This window comes from Chlorocebus sabaeus, chromosome 27 (assembly GCF_047675955.1).
Source record: "Chlorocebus sabaeus isolate Y175 chromosome 27, mChlSab1.0.hap1, whole genome shotgun sequence".
Taxonomy (NCBI): domain Eukaryota; kingdom Metazoa; phylum Chordata; class Mammalia; order Primates; family Cercopithecidae; genus Chlorocebus; species Chlorocebus sabaeus.
The window spans coordinates 30,054,100-30,078,955 of NC_132930.1; the positions used below are offsets into that span (position 1 = coordinate 30,054,100).

Genomic DNA, 24,856 nt, shown 5'->3' on the forward strand with positions numbered 1-24,856 from the left:
ACCGATAGACAAACTAATTCTTTTATAATCAAGCATAACAAAATAGGTCAATTAAGAAGATCATTTTCTGCCTCCCAAGTTCAAAAAGTTACAAAATGAAATGTAGGTATTTTCCTCATATTCAGTCACGAACAATGTTGCTACTTTTCTTAAAAGTGAATGATTTGGGACTGACTGCAAGATCCAATAACAACTGCATGGTTGGGCAGCAATTATCTGCAAGAATTGTTACCAGCATATGAACCCCAAGTTATTTGGGGCCTTGTATTTTCAGGAATGAATTTGAAAATACTAAATGAATTCTGAGTGTATCTGTTTGTGTGTGTAGTCATGCTAGTATTTATGAACTGTAAGTCCACTTTAAAAATAGGCATCATAGTATTAGGTTGGGGCAAAAGTAATTGTGGTTTTTGCCATTATTTTTCAATGGTAAAAATCACAGTTACTTTTGCCCGAACCTAATAAGTTCACATCTGCAACTAGTAAAAAAATATACTCCCTCTTCCCAGCATCCATGACACTGGTAATGAATCAGCTTGTCACTGGTTCAAAGAAGAACACAGATGGGATCACAGTACCCCTGAAACTCCTGGTGATTTTGGTGTTGTTTTGTTTTTTGAGACGGAGTGTCACTCTGTCTCCAGGCTGGAGTGCTGTGGCACAATCTCTGCTCACTGCAACCTCCACCTCCTGGGTTCAAGCAATTCTCCTGCCTCAGCCTCCTGAGTAGCTGGGACTATGGGCGTCCGCCATCACGCCTGGCTAATTTTTGTATTTTTAGTAGAGACGGAGTTTCAACATGTTGGCCAGGATGGTCTGGATCTCCTAACCACGTGATCAGCCCACCTTGGCCTCCCAAAGTGCTAGGATTACAGGCATGAGCCACCTTGTTCAGCCTGATTTTTGTCGTAGTTATTGATTCATGGGAAGACACCAGATCTGTGGAAACGTTATTTGCCATTTTCTTCCACCAGACTTCCACAGGCTTAAAATCTCCAAAGAAAAATATTGTCTGTGTTTCAAAAGCACAAAATAGAAGCTGATCAGGACTGTGAATTAATGGAGTACGAGCCATTATTTCCAAGTCAACCCACGGGAAATAGAAGTTTTTGCTATCTGCTGTACCGCAAAAAGCAGGAAGATAAGAATAATTCTCATTATGGTGAAATTACCACTTTTATTGCCACTGTCAGTACTTGTTGAATTCATAATTCATGGCCCATCGCTCAGCACTGACACATGACATTGACATGTGATGGCATTTCTTGTGTAACAGAAAAAGCAGCCAGTGAAGAATGACCACTTGCATACACCACTACTGAGGTCTGCATGACCAGAAAAATGGAGCAATCAAGATGACGATGGGCTGATGTGTTTTCAGTAACGACAGGCATTGTAAGATAAAACCTTTCCAATTGGTGAAAACGAATGCATTTTCATTTAGTTTGAGCACATATTTACACACTTACTTTTTATTCTTTTTGTATTGCTTCATTTTATCATCTTTGAAGTACTCGTATACTAGTAGTTTGGTTTGACTTCTAGATGCAGAGATATAGGAGTTGGCTTGAGTTTGAATGATCTTTGAGCTCAGTGATTTATGTAGCCAACTAATTTAAGATATTAATCTGCCCATTGTAGGGAGCAATAAACATTAACTTTAAATTAAAGTGATATGGATCACTCAACAAATATATATTAGTACCTAATATATGTAATACACTGTGTTATTGTTAATAATCGAAATAGGATAAGACACCTTTTCGTCTTATGTAGGTATTTTTGCGCAAAATATCTCTAATGCAACCTTCCCTGGCCACCATATTTAAAAATACGTCTTTCGCCATCCTATTTCTTACCCGTATCCACCAACAGAAGTCTCTAGGCCCTATCCCTGCTTTCTATCTGACATGCTTTATAATTTGCTATGTATTTTGTTGTTTTTTCCTTCCTAACCATAGTGTAAGGTTTGCTAAAATAGAAGTTTTTTGGTTGGCTCATTCAGTACGTTATTGCCAGCATCTGAGACAGTTCCTAGCATATAGTTAGCACTCAACAAATGCTTTTAAATGAGTTAATTCATCAACAAACAGAATCCCCCCCTCAAGGAATTCTGGATTTAGTGACAGAAACTGACAAATAAATTCTGCAGTGTCATAGGTATTATAATACATGTGGATGGTTAGATTCTGGACAGCAGGGATTTTTTTTCGATGTAACCACTGTATATTTATAGTTCTACAAAGAACATCATTTATAATGCTTATAATATATATGTTATAAAGAATGCTTTTTGGACAAATAAATATGACATGAAAAGTAATTAATTTTTCATCTCTTTTTGTATTGCTTTGTTTTATGGTCTTTAAAGTGTTATGTTAGTATACTAATAGTTTGGTTTGACTTCTAGATGAAGAGATACAGGAGTTCACTTAATTTTGTTATTTTTTTTTTTTGAACTTCCAGTTTTTATTTTTTAAACATCATTTAACAAGAAAAGCATTCAACCAAATTAAAACGAATTAGGTTGGATTAATTTACAATAAAATTAAAATAATCAACTTAAAATATCAGCCCTTCTATTTAGGACCAAGGAGGCCAATAGTTCCTATTTAAACAGCAGAATTGCACCATTATTTTTACCTATATTTGATGGCACAAAAAAATAAAATTCTTACAACTTCCACAGACACCCTCCCCGCGCTCCAGAGTAGAGTTCATACAATTGCATCTTATGTCAGTACTCAGGCTTTTGAAAATCATCTTACATTTTGAAATATAATACAACTACTCTGGTAACAAGAATACTTTTAAAACAATTCTTATAGAAAACAACTAAAACAATTCTTTTTTTTTTTTTTTTTTTTTTTTTGAGACGGAGTCTCGCTCTGTCGCCCAGGCTGGAGTGCAGTGGCCGGATCTCAGCTCACTGCAAGCTCCGCCTCCCAGGTTCACGCCATTCTCCTGCCTCAGCCTCCCGAGTAGCTGGGACTACAGGCGCCCGCCACCTCGCCCGGCTAGTTTTTTGTATTTTTAGTAGAGACGGCGTTTCACCATGTTAGCCAGGATGGTCTCGATCTCCTGACCTCGTGATCCGCCCGTCTCGGCCTCCCAAAGTGCTGGGATTACAGGCTTGAGCCACCAAGCTTAGATAATTGTGTGGTGCATTAGACTGCTCAAAGAAACAACAAAGATGAAAAATAATGTACAAGAATTGTAGTCCCTTGTTTATAGAAACCATCCAAATAAAATATTTTCCCTAATTTTTCTTGCTTCTTATAATTGATTAGCAGAGATGAATTACAAGAAGCAGAATGCACCATTTTTTGGTTCTTGGTTGTAGCTGCCAGCTTAGGAGTTCATGACTATAAATATAAAGCAAATATGATTATACTCACAAGTTCTGGAAGGGGAAAAAACGTGGATATCTCTAAAGTGTTTCTCTATCTTTGTTTTCAAGTCATGACAGAAAAAATTCACAGCAATTTAAAGGATGCTGAAAGACTAAACACAAGCCTACTAAAATAGAGATTAATTTTACCTATTACGTTCCTATAGTAAAAATTGTAATAAGCATGATATTGTATTAAGTAACATTCTATAGCAAGCTGTGGGAGCAAATACAACATTTAACAGATGCATTTACAAACCAGGCATGGTAGCCTTTGGACAGAACATCTTATTTTCACACTCTTGAACATGTAACCTTTAAAAAAACCAAAAGGAATATGTAATTTATGACAGCTAGCCAGGCACTTAATTTGGGGAAAGAGAAGGATTTTGAGGTAAACTGAAATTATTTTGACTTAATTTTGAATCCTCTCATTAGGCTCAGTGGTTTATGTAGCCAGTTAATTTAAGATATGAATCGTTGTAGGTGGCAATAAATATTAACTTAATAAATTAATAAAAACAAAGAGTGTTTAGTCTCTGTGAGGGTAAATGTCCTACATACTAAGGCAGTTTGGAGATTGATTCACCTTCACCATCAATTTTCTTTTAGTGTGATTGGCTGGGGAATTCAGTCCCACCCCCTCATTCTGTCGGTGTCATCCTTAGTAGAGTGCCTTCACACACAGCTATCTATTTAGGGGATCGCTTCACTCACACACCGTGAGGAAGCATAGATGCAAATTCTAAATGCATCTGCTAATTACAAGTAGCAAATCTGCACATACTGAGACAGTCATATAAGATACATAGTCTGATTTCATGCTTTCAGTAGATAGTGATTGAATGTTTTATATAGTAAGCACTGTGCAACATACTGTGAATTCAGTAATGAATAAAAAAATACAATTTCTGATTTAATTGTATGGTGGGGTATACATTTACTATCTTATGCATTTTCTACTCATCCCATCTACTTTTTGCCCCTCTATTCCTCTGCCCTGGCTTTCTTTTAAATTAACTAAATATTTTATGTATTCCATTTCAATTCCTCTACTGGAGTTTTGACTCTACCTTCTTATATTATTTTTTACTGTTTCCCTTGTATCTAGGGATTTCGGCATGTCTCCTTCATTTGTTATAGACTATCTTGAGTTCCTATGGTATCACTTCATGTAAAATGTAAGCATCGTGCATTAAAATTCCATTGATCATCCCCCAATCTTCATGTTATTGTCAGAAATTTTACGTCTACAAATGTAATAAACTCCACAATACTTTTTTGTTTTACACAAAGAAAGTAGGAAAGGAAAACAGGACAATACATTTATTCACATATTTTCAATTTCCTGTGCTCTCTATTTCTACCTGTACAGTCAAGTTTCCATATTATGCCATTTAACCTCGGCCTGAGGACATTCCTTTAGCATTTCTTGGAATGCAAGGCTTTTAGCTATGAATTATCACAGATTTGTTTTATCTAAAATTATCTTTATTTCAACTTCATTCTCAAAAATATACATAAAATTCTGGGTTGATAGTCTCTGTATTCCGCTGAGAACTTTAAGGATTCTATTCCACTGTTTTCTGGTGTTTTTGATGAAAAATTATTCTTACATTATATAACCCCTGTATGTACGGGTCCTTTTCTTCTCTTTTCTTTTTAAAGCCTTTTTTCATTTTTGATTTTCAGCATCTTGCCTACAGCTATGTGTGATTCTTCTTTTATTTATCTTCCTTTGGTTCAACAGGTTTCATTTGTGTTTTAAAACATATGTGGAATATTTTGGTCATTATTGCTTCAAAATTTTATCTCACCTGTCATTATGTTCTTTATACCTATGTTGGACTTCTTGATATGATGCACAGATGAGTAAAGATCTTTTTATTTTTAAATCTTTTTCTATTATTCGGATTTCTTCCTTTTCATCTCTATTCAAGCTCATAATCCTTTCTTCCGTAGTTCTCAGTCTGCTGCTAAGTCCATCTAATGAAGTTTTCCTTTTACAATTTTCTTTTTATTTATGGAATTTTCATTTAGTTCCCTTTCGTAGTTTAATTTCTCTTCTGAATTTTTTATTTATCTACTTATTATAACTATCTTTAACATTATTTCTTACAAATTACAACATCTGTGCTATCTAATGTCTGTTTTTATTGACTCCTCTTTTTTCCTGATTATGAGTCACATTTGTTCTGCTTTCTCATGTGTCTAGTAATTTTTTTTATAGTTCAAGCGATGTCATTAGGATACATCGTAAGGAGTTTGGATCATGTTGCCTTCCTTTAAAATATATTGAATATTGTTTAGAAGCATTCCACAGTTCGGCAGCTCTTTTTGGTCTTTCTAGCGTTAGGCCTATTCTTTGATAGGATTGGTCAACTTTAGTGATTACTTCAGTGATACACTGTGGCCCTTACTCTAGGAAATTATCCTTACTCCCAAAATGGTTTTTCTGAGTTCTCAGGGCAATGCCAGAGGTGCTCCGTGAAGGTTTGTTTGGAAGGGTTGGCAGGGCTAGAACTCCAACACCTTGCAGCATTCCAGCTCTACAATGCTTGTGTTATTTCATTCCATTCTCAGGCCTGCCTGCTAAGCATTATAAAGCCTTACCCTGAGCACGCATATCCCAGCCCTTAGTCAGTAACCCACATGTAATTTCACACAAATTTCCCACCTACCAGCTACCCACAGAATACACACACATCAATTCTCTCTTTGTCCTGGTGTACAAATTCCAGCCACTTCAGGAGCCTGGAACTCTAATCTCTGCCACTTCAGCTCAGTGACTATGAGCTCCACCTCCCTGAACTACGGAAGGAACATGTCACGAGGCAGGGAGAGCCAGGGCATTTGTGAAGCACATGTCTGGGGTTTTTCTTCTCTCAAGCATCACAGTTCTACACTGCTTATTGTTTGATTCTTGGAAAGAGTTGCCTCATGTAGCTTGTCCAGTTATATGTTTCCTTACAGTGGTATAGAATATCCAATAACAGTGTGGCGATTCCTCAAGGATCTAGAACTAGAAATACCATTTGACCCAGCCATCCCATTACTGGGTATATATCCAAAGGATTATAAATCATGCTGCTATAAAGACACATGCACACGTATGTTTATTGCAGCACTATTCACAATAGCAAAGACTTGGAATCAACCCAAATGTCCATCAGTGACAGACTGGATTAAGAAAATGTGGCACATCTACACCATGGAATACTATGCAGCCATAAAAAAGGATGAGTTCATGTCCTTTGTAGGGACATGGATGCAGCTGGGAACCACCATTCTCAGCAAACTAACACAGGAACAGAAAACCAAACACCACATGTTCTCACTCATGGATGGGAATTGAACAATGAGATCACTTGGACTTGGGAAGGGGAACATCACACACCGGGGCCTATTGTTGGGAGCGGGGAGCGGGGAGGGATAGCATTAGGAGATATACCTAATGTTAATGACAAGTTAATGGGTGCAGCACACCAACACGGCACATGTACACATATGTAACAAACCTGCACGTTGTGCACATGTACCCTAGAACTTAAAGTATAATAATAATAAAAGAAGAATATCCAATAACATTTATTCTGTAAAGGCTAGAAGTAGACATCTTCCATCTTCCATTTCAGTAAGGAAGACGTGTTAAATATGTAATTGTATCATGAATTGTTTTAATTATACTTGCTATGAAGGAGAAACATAGAAAACTATGGGCATCTATAGTGACTGTTCATAATCTAGTTTGGTTTACCCTATAAGGTTTCCCTCAAAAGTTATCATTGAACTGAAATCTCAGGGATGAACAGGCATTAACTAGATGAAGAGAAAGTAAAGTAAAAGTTTAGATACAGATAACAGCATGTGAAAAGGATCCGAGACAGTCGGAAATATGGTATACTCAAATAAGTGAAACAAAATGAGTATCTAATATTTGTTTGGACTGCATTATGTGGCTGTCACTGTGCTAAATGCTTTATATATTATTTCATCTGATCCTAACTTTTTGAAGTTGATAGTGTAACCTGCCCATTGGGTTCATTTTGCCTGCTGCCCAGATAGAGCTGATTTATGAAGACAAGTACATTGCAGTAAAATGTTTAATTCATACCGAGCCGGCTGAGCCAGAGACCCAGAGTTTTATAATTCCTCAAATCAGCCTCCTTGAAACTTCAGAGGCTAGGGTGTTTCAAGGATAGTTGGTGGGTAATAGAAAGGGTGCTGCTGACTGGTTGGGGATGCAATCCTAGGGGTATGGAAAATGATCCTCATTCTGAGTTGGCGTCTGGGTGGGGTCACAGGACTGGTTGGCATGTCTGGGTGAAGCCATTCATTGTCAGAAATGCAAAAACTTGAAAAGACATCTCAAAAAGCCAATCTTAGATTCTACAATAGTGATGTTATCTGCAAGAGTAACTGGGAAAGTTATGAATCTCATGACCTCAAGAATAACGGCTGGTAATAGCTTATGGCTACACCTTAGCAGAATTCAGGCTCCTCTCATCCTCCTAACCTGGTGGTTTTTCATTAACTTTACAAAGGCGGTTTAGTTTTGGGGAAGGGCTATTATCATTTAAAGTATAAGCTAAATTTCTCCCAAAGTTAGCTTGGGAAGCAGGAGAGGGAGGAAGTCTTTCTTCTCCTAGGCAAGTTGGAGACACAAGAGGGAAAGTTGGCCAGAGGAAGGTGTGTTTGAACTGAGTTTTAAAGGCCTCATGGGGCTGGGTGCAGTAGCTCATGCCTGTAATCCTGGCACTTTGGCAGGCCAAGGTGGGTGGATCACTTGAGGTCAGGAGTTTGAAACCAGCCTGTCGCTAGTAAAAATGCAAAAATTAGCCAGTCATGGTGGCATGCACCTGTAATCCCAGCTACTCATGAGGCTGAGGCAAGAGAATTGCTTGAACCTGGAGGTTGCAGTGAACTGAGATCGTGCCACTGCACTCTGGCCTGGGCAACAGAGTGAGACTGTGCTTCAAAAAAAAAAAAAAAAAAAAGACTGCACAGAAGTTGAGAATTGGTGAACAGCTGACAAGACTGAGGGAACAGCACATATCCTGGCATGGAGGTTTGAAATGGCATAAAGGGGAGGAGCAGAATGCCTGTGTGGGGAGCTAAAGTAAGACCCTCATGTCCTAGAGGAGTTTACAAAGGAGAGGGTAGTTAGATGTCTGCATCCTTCCAGAAATGGAAAACAGAAGGAAAATATAGGGTGTGTTTTATGTAAACCAGATTTATTTTACAAGTTTAAAAGAAGGGGAACATCACACAGAGGGGCCTGTCGGGGTGGGGGTCAAGGGGAGGGAGATATTAAGGACGTTTATAACATTTTTGTCACCCGACCCTACACACACATGTGGAGCTTAAAACCTAGATGATGGCTTCATAGGTGCAGCAAATCACCATGGCACATGTATGCCTATGTAACAAACCTGCACGTTCTGAACATGTATCCCAGAACTTAAAGGAAAATTAAAAGAAAGCTTACTTAGATATTAATCTAGGAAACGAATCAAGTCTTCTTTAGACATCCAAAGTGAATTTATTTTACTCATTTGCCAGACATTTATTGACATTCTGTTACGTGCCAGACCCTCAACCAGCAGTTGAACAAGACATTTCATACCACATAGGTGTTAAGACCAGAAGAGGGCCTGCTTTGTGAGTTCTAGCAAGAAGGGTGGTGTGGCCAATAGTGGATGGCCCAGAAAACAGGGAGAGTGGCTGCAAATGCTGTCAGAGACTCAGGCAGGGCCAGATCATACTTGGCATCCTTGATAGAAAAACAACATGAAGCTTTTAGGGGGCTTTTAATCAGAGGAATGATCTTCTTTAAATTGTGTATTTACTACTTCATTTTGTCACCCCACTCTACACACACACACGAGTTTTAGCCCGTGGACACTGTTGGTGGGTAAAAGAGCCCCAAAGGAAACTAAATCAGTAGGCTTGTGGTCAGGACTTTTTTTATAATTCCAAGATAAGAATTAGAAAAGGAACAAGTCATACATTTGCCAGATTCGTGTTGTAAAGATGGTAGAACCTCGATTTAAATTGGTTTCTGTGCTGATGGTTTATATTTGACATCTTCCATGCTGATCTGGGGGAAGCTAGTTACCTATTAACATGACATCCAACCGTCTGAGACCTCAGGGTGGGTAAATTGATGCTAACTTGGATAGTTGGCTCCTGACATCAAAAGTTGTTTCAGCAGTTTGCAAGCTCACCCGTCCAACCACTTTTGATTTCTCTTGAGTCCTCTCCAGGTATCTGCTGTCACACATACTGCTCTGTCTATTTCTGGGTTAATGTTTGACAAGCTTGCCTTGCTTCTTCCAGAATTACTCTGTTTGAAAAAGTTCCATTCATTAGTGTCCACATGTAAAAAATGGGAAAGATTGTCCCATCTCTGGCCATATCACTATATGCTAATGAAGCTGCATATTACGGACATTTGTTTTCTCATTTTCAGGAAGGCAAAGGTACTAACAGGCGACTGTGGTGTGAATGACTGATGTGAAGTGTCTATCTCTGCTATAATCAAAGATGGGGAGCAATAACAGAAAATTGTCATGTGAGCCCTTAGTGCTGGTTTGAATATTGAAATTTCAGTCCAGTTAACTCTTCTAGTGATACTGGTTTTATCCCTAATCTAAGGGCCAAAAAAAAAAAAAAAAAAAAAAAAAAAACACCAGATTTTTTTTTATGGCTTTTTTTAAATCTTTTGCCATTCAATAGATACATTTTGTGATTCTGCTTTCACTTGTTCATCATTATCTTCAAAACGATATTTAGAAATAAAAACAAAACTAAATGAGAAGAAAACAAACTTTCTTTTTTTTCCTTCCGGGGTCCCAACCCACTGCCTGTGATTGCCTGAGTGGATGGCTGCATCCCTGATCCTTCCTGCCTGGCTTTTCTGATAATCCCCGCAGCACGTCCCGTTTCTTTCTGCAGACAGCATTAACAGAACTGATCCTGTATCTTCTAGGTTTCCTCTACGCTCAGAACAGCACCAAGCGCAGCATTAAAGAGCGGCTCATGAAGCTCTTGCCCTGCTCAGCTGCCAAAACGTCGTCTCCTGCTATTCAAAGCAAGTTTGTTTTTTTGGTTTTTTTTTCCTCTGAAATTCTTGTTTTGTTTCTTTAGGTCTGCATGCATTGCAGTTCTCTGCTTCTACAAAGAATCAATATATTATATTCTACAAAAGCAACTCTATTGATGCATTCGTGTCTACCTAAATACCCAAGAGAACATTTGGGCTATTAGGAGTCATTTTCCATTTGGCAGACTGACAGCACAGTCTTAGTGACAGGAGTCTGTCCTGCAAAACACTGGGACATTTTTGTTTGATGTGAGGGATGGGGACTAGACTCAAGTAACTGTAGGAATTCCTATTGCTTGCCTTGTTAGCAGAGCAGCTGGACACTTTAACTATATTACCTTGTACATTGTTTGACTCTCATCCACTGGGTCTATAATTTAGACACTGCCAAAATTCAAAAATATCACTAGATTAGAAAAAATATTACAGAGGGTCAAACATTTAAATAAATGGGACTTTTCTTCTTTGCTCATTCTCTCCCTGTATCAGTCAAGATTCTGTAGAAAAACAGAACCAATACATACTCACATGCATACACATAAATATATACATATAATATACATACATACACATGCATATACACACACGTACATATGCATATATGCAAACATATGTAAAGAGATTTATTTGAAGGAATTGGCTCACACCATTATGGGGGCTGGCATGTCTGAAATTCATAGAATATGCTGGCAGCTGGAAGCTCAGGAAGGATTTCTTCAGGAAGCCTCAACTGATTGGATGAGGCCCACCTACATTATTCAGGGTAATCTATGCTTAACTTAATGTCAACTGATTATAGATGTTAAGCACATTGACAAAATACCTTCACAGCAACACTTAGATTAGGGTTTGATTAAATAACTGTGTACTGTAGCCTAGCCAACTTGACAGGTAAGGCTAACCATCACATTCTCCATCTTCTCTTTCTCTCCAAATCTGTGGCATTCTTAAAGAGTAGAAAATAGAGGATATCTAAGGGAAGTCCTCAATTTGTTTTATAAAGATGCTATATAACTTAGAATATACATCTACAAATATTCTCTGTGTACAAACATTCTTTATACACAATTTTTTTCAAGCATCAAACAAGTCTTCGAATCAGAGAAGGTGGTATTCTTTGCTAGTGAGAAAATGGAACATTAAAAATCTAGGTGGAATTCCCTAGGTATTGGGGCTATAACCCACATCTCTGCCTACTCTCTTTTTATAATGCTACAACATTTTGTAGGAACTCATGGATTCAATTAGTGATTTAAAAATATGAATGCCCTAAAATGTCATGGGTCTCCACAACACAAATGAAAAATTACGGAAAGAACCACAAACAACATGATACATTCAGTGAAAAGTGCCAGAATAGAATAGCAATTTGTGTCAATGGCACTGACCAAAGGTGATATATCATCATAATAGGATTTAATTAATTCACTTATTCATTCAACAAATATTTATTATATGTCACTGCCTGCTTCTTGTGCTGGGAGATGGAGCAGTGAATAAAACAGATTAAAAACCAAACCAAAACAAAAAAAGCTCTTCTATCAGAGCTTACATTATATTCTCTGGGGAGAGGAGGCAGAACTAAATAACTTTTATTAGTAATAATCCCATACACATACAAAAATTAAAATTATAGTTTAGATACCTTGCCTTGATTTTTTTTTCTTTCATTGCACACACATGCACACCATCTCACAAATAAAACATATCATCAGCAACCTGGAAGACCATAATCTAGAAAAATGCCAGAGCCCTAATCCTACGTGATATTGAAGCTGCAGGCGCTTTTATTGCCACTATTTGTCAGAGATTGTTGGTTATTAGAGCCATCGCTTTTCTCCTTTCAGGTTGGAATCGAAATTGCCAATTTATCAGATATTTGCTGAAAATATAGTCATTGGTACCATGTAGACAGGTAAAATGTAACTTTCAAATGGATCTCTCTATTCACATAGAGAAGCAGAAAATTGTCATGTTAGCACTCTTCGTGCACCAGCGTCTGATAAAGCCATGCCCCCAAATAAATGTTCACGGAGGATACGATGCAATTTTCAACTAACTGTGAGGCAAAAGGATGTGTTGAGAGGAAAAAAAATAGAAAATTCCAAAAAAAAAGATCAGAATGACTTTAAATACTAATGGGAATGTATAGAACTGGCTGATACTGAACCGACGCTAGACTTAGCTCATGATTTGTGGACCCCATAAGACTCCCGCCTTCTCCTCTTCATCTTTTGCCTTCTCCTCCAGGGTTGGAAAGGTGAATGGTTTATTTATCATGTTTGCAAAAGTCTCTCATGTTCAGGACAGTCAATTTGAAAAGTGCAAAGAAAGATAAGAGCCCACACACATGTGCACACCACACACACACAATCTGCTACCTTGAAGTAACTACAAATAACTAGTAATATCTTTTTTACTGTCAGTGTATATGTACTGATGATATCATATCTATACCAAATTTTTATTCATTTACATGGTATACTTTCATAAATATCAACCCTGCTATTAAAATTTGTTGTAAAATCATTTTTAATGGTAAGCATAATACTACATTCCATAGCGCTAGAATATTGTATTTGACCCCATTCTCTGGCTTTGGATATTTAAATTTTTCCCCTGTTTACCTCCCACTCTCAATATAAATAGCACTATGATAAATGACTCTGTGTATGTAGCTATGCTTTTAAAATTACTTTCCCCTAAATTTTGAATTATTGGATAAAAGAACTGAGTTATCAGAATGTAAGCTTCCCAATGTATGTTACAAAATTTTTCCACAAATTGGCCTTTCAAATATTTTTCAGCAAAGCATACATATTTCTTCTTGAGTTCTTTTGTTATTTAGGCATAATACTCTTAATACTTGGAAATTGTATACCTTTTATAGTCATTTGTCAAATACAGATTTAAACTATTAGTTCTGGTGTTTGTGCCTTAAATGAAAACATTAAAAGAAGCAGCATATGACAAAGATTTTCTGCATGAAGAACCGTAAACATTCTTAAATGTTTGAAAATTAAATGTATTTCTCATTTTTAAAATGTCAAAGGCAAAACTTATAAGTCCCAAACTACCGTGTTGAACCACATATCTTGACTTTGATGTTTGAGAAGACTGTCAGACAAATATCAAAAAACACCACTGTCTTGGAAAGGTATCAGGGATCAACACATATGACTTCAAACACAGGAGGTGATGGATCTATACCATAGCCAATGGCCTTCTCCCATCGAGCCACCTGACTGGTAGTTGAACAAGAGTCATAGATACGATCTAATGAGAATTAATTTAGGCCTTAGAATGTCTTCCTCCTGACACTAATATCGCATCAACCAGGGTAAGAAATGAGACAGGGATAGAGGCAGCAATACCTGGGCTTTGAACAAAGAATTGTCTTGTTCACATTTTTGGCCTATCCCACTATCCCCTAGCCAGCCAATTGCCCACAGCTCTTTGAACCTTCATCCCAGGATGCGGATGAACGCACAGCCAGAGGCAGTATCCTGATCACTATCACTCTGTAGCACTCACTCTGAGCTTCTTACATCATTCATTGGCATCAAGAGCTGCCCAGTTGCTGAAGTTGGAATCTTCTCTCTGCTTAATGATCCCCCACCCACCATCTTAATGGCTACTAAACTCTGGTCAGTGTACTCTTTGAATATCTTTTAATTTCACTTCTCCTTTATGTCTCTTGTGCTACAGCTCTGAGGCAGCTCAGACTTTCATGATCTCCTCCAAGAGCTATTGAAAGAGGCAAAGGGGGGCATTGTGGGTTTTAGCATCATGCTGGCATGTGTCTGAATTCCTGTTGTGCCTCTTAGTAAACAAAATGCCTGTTTATCACTGTAAACTTATTTACGTAAATTCTCTGCCCCTTAATTTCTTTATTTGGTCATTCATTCCACAATATTTTTAGAGACCATATAGGGCAGGCATGATACTAGACACTCACTTTCTAGTGAGGAGTGGAACACAGTTTACTACCTTCCTGGAGCTTATGCGGGAAGAGGGAGAATAAACAAGAAAACAAAGGTAATCTTGGGACATGATAAGTGTTATAGCAGAAGTAAACTTGTGGTGATATGATGCAAAGGGAATGTATGCAGGGGAGATATCTTGACTGGGTCAGAGAAAGCTTCATTGAGATGTCTTTTAAGTCCTTAGAATAAAAGGAAGCCAGTAATGTGAAGGTCTGGAGAGAGTGTTCTAGAAGGAGGAAAGGGGCATGGTTTATCGGAGACAGACAAAGAAAGACGATTACGATTATCAGAAAATGGATTGTCATGGGAACTAAATAAGATAATCGATGCAAAGTATTTAGTATAGGAAATATCATGAGCATGAATCAATGACAAGGATGAACTCACTTGATGTTCCCGACCACCTTTTGAGGTAGGTACATAGAATGACTAAAAAAACTGAGGCACCAAGAAACAAAACAAATGCCCCAGTTGGCAGAGCTAGAATTCTGACTCCACGGCCTGCTGTCTTCATCACTTTAGCAGGCTGAGTACACTCATGACCTCTGATATTGATTGAGGGAGCTCTTACAGGTCTGCAGTAGTTGCTGTTTTTCCTAATGTAAATCTTCAAATTGGAAAAAAAAAAAAAAAAAAAAAAAACAGAAAACATTAGATCTGGCCTTTTGCCTGCAGGAGGGTAGGTTTTACCCAATTCACAATTGAGATAGCTGTGGCCTGAAAAGCTTGTAATGATTTGAGCAGAATCCCACACCTGAGAAGTTGAATAAACAAAACGCTATATCCAAAAGAACCTTACTCCAGTGATAACCAATACACTTACTGTCTGATTGCAAGATATGAGACCATCATACTCATAGAAGACTTACTGGAAAAACTCAAGGAGAAGGAAAAACAATTTCACGTGGTTGGCACACAAGAAAGCCAATTGGACTAGATGGTTTCTAAAGAAATAGTTATTGTATTTTAAGTGATTTACAGAGTATTTAAAAAATAGTAGTAATAATAATAGCCTACTATAAGGAATATAGGCTATTTTGTACATGAGAAAACTGAGGACTAGAGAAGGGAGATTATTTGCTCAAAATCACAAAGCTTCTGAAAAAATCTGAAATGAGAAACTCAACTCCAAATCCAGTATTTTCTAACACTGAAATTCTACGATTCAATGTCAGTCAAGGTCCAGGAAGGAAACAAAAGGCATATTTAAATAGGGCAATGGGGGAGAGTTGAATGAAGGAACATTTTGTAAAGGTATGTGTAGGGTTTCTTGAGCCAATAAGGCTGTGAAATATTCAGTGTTAGCAAGAGGAAAAGTTATCATTTCTAGGTTGCTGGTTACCAGAAGCTGGAAAAAGCCATAGCTTTAGCTGCAACAATAAGATAGGGCTCTAGTCCTTGGATGAGAAATGCAGCTATTGTCAACTCACCAAAGAGTGAGCCCAAATAATAAGTACTGTAAGCTCTCTCTTGTCCTCTTCTCCAGTGGCCAAACCCAATGGGAAGCCAGAAGGGCAAGGAGTCCAGATAATATTGTCCTCAAAGGTCAGACTTCCAGAACCACAGCAGCATTGAGAAAGAAGGAGGCTAAATGATGGAAGATGTTTTCCAGAGTCTGTAGATCTTAGGAGCCAGGTGTTGTGATCTACAGGATCAGTGACAATTCTTAGAGTCAGTCACACTTAGCGTCAGTCAGACTTAGAGTCACACTCCTCTTATAAGGTTTCGTCCCAGGCCGGACATGATGGCTCACACCTATAATCCCAGTACTTTGGGAGGCCGAGGTGGACAGATCACAAGGTCAAGAGATCGAGACCATCCTGGCCACCAGGGTGAAACCCTCTCTCTACTAAAAATACAAAAAATAAAAAAAAATAACTGGGCGTGGTGGTCTGCGCCTGCAGTCCCAGCTATTTGGAAGGCTGAGGCAGGAGAATCGCTTGAACCCGGGGGGCAGAAGTTGCAGTGAGCCGAGATCACACCACTGCACTCCAGCCTGGTGACAGAGGGAGACTCGGTCTCGAAAACCAAACAAAAAAAAAGATTGCTTCCCAATTCCAAGACATCTTGGAGGCTGGAGGCTGACAACTGGCTCATGAATGTACATTGATATTGAGTAGCTATTTATAGGATTAAGGAATTTAGCTCCTTTATGGATGACTTAGTGTCAAGAAATTCCTAGCTACTATATTTTATGTCAGCACAAACATTTTTTAAAGAAATAATAAATGCTGTCAAGTCTCTGGTTATATCTCCTCATTGAATAACTCTGAGTAATTCACTTTATCTCTCTATGCCCCAGTTCTTTTACCAAAGAATAAAGTAGTCATGTTCCTTATTCATTCAATGGACATTATTTGACAAAAAGGTACTTACTAGATAATGGTCAGGAAAAAATACAAAAGATAAAACATTCGACACGTGATTATCTGTGTATTTGTATGTGTTCACATTTTTATCTAAATTTGACTAATAACAACATCTACCCAGTACTATCTCAGTGCCCTCATTCAATCAAAATAATTGATTCACTAAGTTAGAGCTTCATTAGGGTTTTTGTTTTTGATTTGAGCAGAAATGGGAGCATAAATATGACAAGGTTATTGTGAGACTAGACCACTCATCAATAAGCCACCATCAGTACATTGCTTTGCAAAACGCAAAACACAATTTCCTAACCGTGTTTCAGGTTTTTGGCATCAAATATAGCATAACATTTCAGTGTGTTTTGTTTTTCCTGGTAGCACATTGATCATAGAAATTTTTAGATGCTTCTGTTGGCAGAGAAACCATCAGCATTTGGCTGTTGGAAGATTTGTTTGCAAAAAGCAACTTGAACGGCCAACATGATGCCAATTAAAAATACAACAGTAACCTCCAGGATTTTTTTTTAATGTTTAACCTCTGACAGTTAATTAATCTCATGCTAACTCTTTGGTGAATTTAGCTAAAGGTTCTGACCTAGGCATGTTGTCAGGAAAATCTGTGGAAGAACAGAGGCATAACCCATGAATGTAAATTTAATATTCATGTATTTCTTAATAGAAAGCAAGATTCATTCAATTTCATTAAGCCCTAAAAGTTTTATGTTCAAAATCTCAGATGTGATTTTTATTTATTTATCAAACATTTAGCACTTACTATGTGCCTGGTACAGTTTTAAGTGGCTTGTACAGTGTAACTCATTATATCCTAAAAATAACTCTGTAAGATGGACACGATTATACCCATTTTACAGAATAGGAAACTGAGGCATGAGGGATTATTTAATTTGCCTGAATCACATCACCAGCAAGAGGTGTGGGAGTTGGGGGAGGGATTGAACACAGCAGTGGAGCTGCAGAGTCTCTGTACTTTACCAGTTCTCTAGTTACGTTCAACGTTCTGGTCAGTTTTACAAAAAAAAAAATGACTAGATCTTTTTCCACTTACCTGCTCAATGTGGGACCCTCATACACAGCACATATTGTGCAGGAAGATGGTGGTAACCCCTTGAATGAGTTTTTTTCTTCTCTCTGGGCCTCTCACCATCCATGAGTAAGAAGTAGAGACTGTGCCCAAGTCTCTTTCCAGATCTAGCTTGCAGCAGCCATCGAGATGGCATTAATTATTCCTGGCTGTGACAAATGGTGGAGGTTTCAAAGCTAACACAGATTTCCTTCTTTTGTGGTATTTCACTTTCCATGAAACGCAGAACATGGGAAACATTAGAAACTCCATTTCACCCCGCTGTAATACCAATTGGCCCTATCATTTAGATATTGGCTGTATGTTTTACCTATTAGAATATTTGTTTCTTACAGGTATATGGCCTTTTACAAGTTTTAAAATTCTTTCTTTTGAATATCTCATTTCATTTTAATAAAACTCCTGTGATAATGGCAGATTACAAGGGTTATAATAAATCTCCATCTTCCAAACTAAAAAAGGAGAGATGAAGTGGCTTGCCCAAAGTCACATAGATATTTAGTGAAAAACGGAAAATCGTGGTTTTTATTTTTCCTGGTCCATTGTATATCTACCAGAGGTCGTCATTAAATCATTCACAGGTTTTAGTATAGGAAAGGTAAAAGGTAGGAGTGTCAGGACAGCTGTTTTCTGTTGACAAATTTAATGAATTTCACTTCAATATGGCAGACATTTATGGAGCACTATTTGAAAAGCAATAGTTTTGGGCACAGGGGAATACACAGATCACTACATCTGAAGACTAACATTGTACTGAAATAAACAGACACATACGTAGATCACTAAGACACAACGAATACAAGTAAAGTGTTGTGAATGCTGTAAGAGGCAAAACTAGAGAGATATTAGAGTTAAAAAGTTGAACGTGATAACTCTGGGATTAGCCTATTTGGTTCAAATCCTCATTCTGTGACTAACTAGTTATAGAAACTTTATTTAAGCTACTTATCCCTTCTGGGCCTCAATTTCCTCATCCATAAGGTAGAAATGATAGTAAATAATCTGTAAGTTTGCTCAAAGGATTGAGCATGTAAAGTGTTTAGAATAGTGCCTGGCTAGTACGTGGTCAGTAAATGTTGACTGCTTTTGCTGTTATTCTCCTGCTGCTACGATGATCACAACTATTGTAGTGATATAGGTGAAATTCAATCTCACCTAGGTGCATTTCACAGAGAGTTAATATTTCAGCAAGGGCCTTTGGAGAAGAATCATTTCATCAGAGGGAGAAAAAGGAGGAGCGTTCTAGGTACTTCAAAAGACAAAGCTTAGACAGTCAGGAGGGGCAAGAAGTCTGCAAGAGAAGCAGCCACCAAAGTGATCTGGGGCCAGATTTTGAAAACTGTCCTGGGCACTATGCTGCATTCACTCTGCAGAGAGGCAATGGGGATTTTAAGTGAGGTTTTTAAGTTGAGGAGTGATTTTTCATCTTGTCTGGCATTTGGGGATGGCTAGTCAGCCAAGAGTAGAGGGAGCTAGATATGAGCCAAATTTTAGAAGGCATGATGTGAACTTGAAGTTAGAGAAAAGACTAGCAAAGGATCAAGAACAATAATTGAAGACAAGAGACAGACAGGGTGTCAAAACTAATAACCAAACTTAGTGGGATACTGGTTTCTGAAACAACGAACCAACTGAAACTCAGAGTGGTAAAATAACACCAAAAATAAGTCAGAAGACAAATTGTTGAGAGAGAAAGAGAAAGAAGACAGGAAAATTAGTTGGAAACTGCTTAAAATGTCTATGCAAGACAGTGTCAATAGCTAACACTTAAGCATAATGCTATTTTAAGCCTGAATAATTACTCTTAATATTTACTGCAAGTCTATGAAGAAGGCACAATTATAATCTCCACTTAAAAGAGAAAAGTAAACAAGGAAATTAAATCCCTCACCCAGCACCTAACAATTATGACACATCAAAGCAGGGATTTTACCTTCAACGATGTAATACCGAAGCTTAGCGTCTTTACCGCTAGACTGTCCTAAACATGGCAATCATGGTGGAAGGGAGAGGATAAATTTGAAACACATGGTGGAATTGTGTGTAATTGGAAATATTGAAAAACAATTTGTGATATTCAGTGAAAGATAGGAAAGAGATGAAGTGACTCCACCAAAATGATAATGGTGAAATTTATCAAGATAAGGCACATAGAGGGAAGGCCATGAAGGCCAGTTAAGAAGAGATGATAGTTTTATTTTAGACATCTTGGCTTTAAATGCTTCAATAACACAAATTTTTGAAACAAGCGTTAAACAAGTTTTGTTGTTGATTAGTGCATCTTTTGTTTTTTTCAGGTTACCTATATGATTAAGTCTTTTGCTTCCCACTTATTTTTCCACTTTTGTTACTGTTCATTTGGGTCACAATGGGTGGAATGATGGCTACTTACAAAATACTGTGTAGACTGTTAGATAAATGAGAGCCTTCTTTGTTTTATGTAGTACTTTCATGATGGTAACCAAGGTAGCTTCTCGTAGGAGCTATACAACCTATTTTCCATTTTCATTGGCCTACGAGGTAATATTTGGGCTAAATGTGAGTCTGGTCAATGAGTCTGGTTTCTGCTGAAATGGGAACCTAATTCTCCAAAGAGCCTCAATTTTCTACTCCACCAGGTCTACAAACTACAAAGCACCGGTTTTCTATCTGCTTAGATTGCAGGGTTCAAGTTTAGCCTTCTTACCTTTCAAATTGCCTTTTGCCAAGCGTTTTGAAGCACCAAGTGTGACAGGCAACAATCCTTTACAGAAATATTAGTCCACCTTTATTCGTAAGGTTTCATTAAAAAGAAGAAATAGAAGAACAAAAGATGAGTTCTGGAGATGAACTGACAGTATAAAACCTTATTTATCTTTCAGCAAACCATTCTCCTTTGAGGCTGTGGAGAAAAACAATCCCATAGCTTATTATGGTGTTTCCAGACTCTGCTTAGAGGTGGACATATTCTTCATTGAGTGTTCCTGAGGATATTCAAAAAATCACATTTATTTCAATAAAAGTGTAAAATTAATGCTTTAGGTGAGCAGATGTTAGAAGGATCAGTGTCAAAATCATATCATTACAGAAAGCCTGTATGCGGATTCATTGCTATGATGCGCCACGCACTATGAAAAATTATTTAATACATTATTCTGCTTACCCTCCAGACTTACTGTTCAAGTGCCACTACTATTGCCAGTTTGCAGATGAAGAGATTAAAAACTTGAGGTTTTAAGTGACTTGTCCTAAATTACATAGCTACTAAATGGCAAAGCTGGGACTCAAGCCCAGGTCGTTTAATCAGTTGACAAATTTTTATCAATGCTGACTACATGGTGCTACCACCTTGGTGCCAGTGATGTAGCCATGAATAAACCAGACATGGATCCAGCCTGCCATGATCTTATACTCTAATGGGAGAGATGGGGGCAGAGTCTGGACAGTACATTTTCATGCTTTGTTTTGCAAAGCATTTTTCCTGTGTTCTCTGAAATCACTTCCAACTCTTTTCACTTGATAATGTTGTGGGAGATTTTATGATGTTTTACCATATGACTGCCACATCTTGGTCACATCAAGATGAGTTTAGGCATCATTATTTGGATGCCATGTTTACATGCAAGCTGCCCCGGACTAAGAGGAAAAAAGAACTCAAAGGCACTGTTTATCCGTGGGCAAATGTTTGAAGACATGAAGAATATGTAAAGACCATGTGGAAACTGTGTCTGTGTTGAATGAATGTTAAATACAGCCATGCTACTTAGTTATTTTCTTGTTGGTGAATACCACCATGAACAGGAAGCTCTGTGACATGCCCCCAGGGGAGGAAACCCACAGGAAAAGTAATTCTTAGAAACTGGTCATTTCTAGGCTTGATCCTGCTTTGGGCTTTCCTACTCTGGAGTCCCTGCCACTCCCTGGCCCTTTTAGTTTTTTTTTAAATGTATTCCTTCATTCCATAAATGAAAGAATTAATGTTATATTTTCTGCCAACGTATACTGCCTTAGTCATCACACTGGGTTTGATGGTCTTAATATTACTTATATAGTGATGACTCTGACATTCACATCTTCAGCCAGACTGTGCTCATCAACTTCAGAACCATGTCTCCATTCCAGCCACTTGACATTGCCACTCAGATGTCTAATTGGTGACTCTTCCATTAGAATTTTAGGCCCATGGGAGAGAGGATTTTGTTGTTTTTGTTCATTTTAGTGTCCATTGTACCTTGACCAATGCCTGGGTCATAATAGGCACTCAATCGATATTTAATAAATAAACGAATAAATGCCAGGCCATACTAGGCATTAGTGGTAATAAGATAATCAAGATAGATCTCTTGCCTCTAAATGTTTATATCACAAAGGAAATGACAGATATTCAAAGAAGTCATTGATATATAAAGCCATCAGAGCTGACAAGTGCACAGAGTGTGTGAATGTCACAGGAGTCTTCTCCTCTGCGAAGCCCCTTCCCCACTGAAATGAGCCTGAGAGAATAGAGACAGAGTAGATTGAGGAGGAAGAACAGCAAGTTCATTTATAGGAGATAGAATAAGCAAAAACACAGAAGTTGACAATTTAGTCTTCATTCAGGGAATAGAAAACCATCCAGGATATTAAATCATAAGGTGTGTGGGAGGAAATGACAGACTATAAAGCTCAGTTATTGTCTCAAATTCTATTCCAAAAGATGGTCTTTATTCCCCTATCAATTCCAAACAGGAAGAGTATAAATGGTCCTCAGGGAGCTGTGTTTTCTAGTGGATCCCATGATTAGCAATTCAACAGCAAATAGTGCCTGCAAAACGAAGCAGCTGGGTACAATTTGGGGGGCAAGTATTTTTTCAAAACAGAATTACCCTTGCCGTGTGTAATAGTTTGTTCTCACACTGCTAGAAAGAACTACCTAAGATTAGGTGATTTATGAAGAAAAGAAGTTTAATTAACTCACAGTTGCACAGGCTGTAGAGGAAGCATGGTTGGGAAGACCTCAGGAAACTTACAATTGTGATGGAAGGGTGAAGGGGAAGCAAGCAGCTTCTTCACATGGTGGAGTGGGAGAGATGGAGTGAAGGGGGCAGTGCTACACACTTTTAACAACTAGATCTCATGAGAACTCACTATCACAAGAACAACAAGGAAGAAATCCACCCCCGTGATCCAGTCACCTCCCACCAGGTCCCTCCCCCAACACTGGGAATTACAATTCAACATGAGATCTGGGTGGGCACACAGAGCCAAACCTTATCACTGTGTGTCTTTGGACAAGTTATTCAATTTCTCTGTATCTCAATGTACCCATCAAAAATGGGCAAAATCATACTCATCTCAAAGAACATTTTCATAATTCAGCGATATAATGAGTATTTTTAACACTATGTGCCAGCCACTATTTTACATGTTTTATTCACATTATTTTATTTCAACCTCCTGACAACATTTTATAGTAGGTCCCATTGCTCTTCCCCTTTTATTGATGAAGAAACCGAGGCATAGACTAAGCACTTTGCCCAAGGTCACACAAAGCTAACAAGAGTCAGAAAAATGATTCAAACTCAGAAAGTGCTGTGTTAGACCCCTCACTCCTAAATGTTCCAGAATAACACCTCAATTAGTGCGTATGCAATAATTATTAGTAGTCATCATTACTGTCATTTATTATTACTGCCTGCCAGTAATTCAATCTCTTAAAACAACTTTAAGAAATTGATACAAATATTATCCCCAGTTTATAGATTTTTAAATTGAGGCTTGGAAAGGTTAAACACATTATCCAGTGCCAGAGTTGGGAAATAGACCCAAGAAGGAAAGCTCAGACGAACTGAATAATTTGTCAGAATTAGCACTCCCAGGCACTGTTCTGCTCCTAGTGTTGAAGGTAACACTAGATATTACTGCAAATAATACTAGTACTACTACACATTATATGAACAACAATATCATTAATCGAATGTTTACTATGTGCCAGACACATGTACCATCTCATTTAATGCCCACAGTTACCTTATTCTAGAATATCAACTACTTTTTTTTTGTCTATTTCTATGCCAGTAAACATGTGGGGGAATTAAGGCCAAGGAGAAAACTAGCTTAAAAGTAGAAGGAACATAACAAAACCCAGAACACTGCTCAGTTTTCCTAATAGCTTTTTAAAACATAGATGGATAAATATTTTAGTGCAGAATACTATTGTCATCACTGATATTAGCTGCAAATCATCCCCCTAATATACCACCAAAAATTTATTATAACTATGCTTATCCAAACTCTATTTAACTCACTAGGTAATCAATTTCATCTGTTTACTGCCTGCTTTCTAAAGCAACACAGTAACATCTTATGAATTAGGCATGACATTTTGCATAAATACATTTTCCATATGTCTATCTCTTTACAATAATGCTCTTCTTTTTCAAATTCCATGTTAGACACAGTGGGTACATGTTCAGATTTGTTACATTGGAGTATTACATCATGCTGAGGTTTGGAATTAGGATCCTGTCACCCTGGCAGAGAGCATAGTACCCAATAGGTAGTTTTTTAACGTCTGCCTGTCCCAGCAGTCTGTAATGTCTGTTCCATATTTATGTCCACGTGTGTTCAATGTTTAACTCCCACTTAGAAGGGAGAACACACAGTATTTGTTTTTTCTAGTCCCATGTTAATTTGCTTGGGATTATGGCTTCCAGCCCCATTCATGTTGCTGCAAAGCACAAGATTTCCTTCTTTTTTATGGCTGCATAGTATTTCATGGTGTCTGTGTACCTCATTTTCTAAATCCAATCTACCACTGATGGGCACCTGGTTTGATTCCACTTCTTTGCTATAGTGAATAGCACGGCAATGAACCTATGAGTGCATGTGTCTTTTTGGTAGAATTATTTGTTTTCTTTTGGGTGTGTACCCAGTAATGAGATTGCT

At 37.8% G+C, this 24,856-nt stretch overlaps 1 protein-coding gene across 5 annotated transcripts in view; it reads left to right on the forward strand.

Moving 5' to 3' along the window:
* The window catches only part of KCNIP4 (potassium voltage-gated channel interacting protein 4), a 1,194,812-nt gene that overhangs the window by 1,034,735 nt on the left and 135,221 nt on the right, over positions 1-24,856 (forward strand). Inside the window, exon 2 of one of the 5 annotated variants that reach the window (XM_073012493.1) lies at positions 10,383-10,488. The exons of the other annotated variants lie outside the window; for them this stretch is intronic. Within the exon in view, the coding sequence (XP_072868594.1) occupies positions 10,383-10,488 (106 nt within the window). The remainder of the gene's footprint in view (positions 1-10,382; positions 10,489-24,856) is intronic. 5 annotated transcript variants of the gene reach the window in all.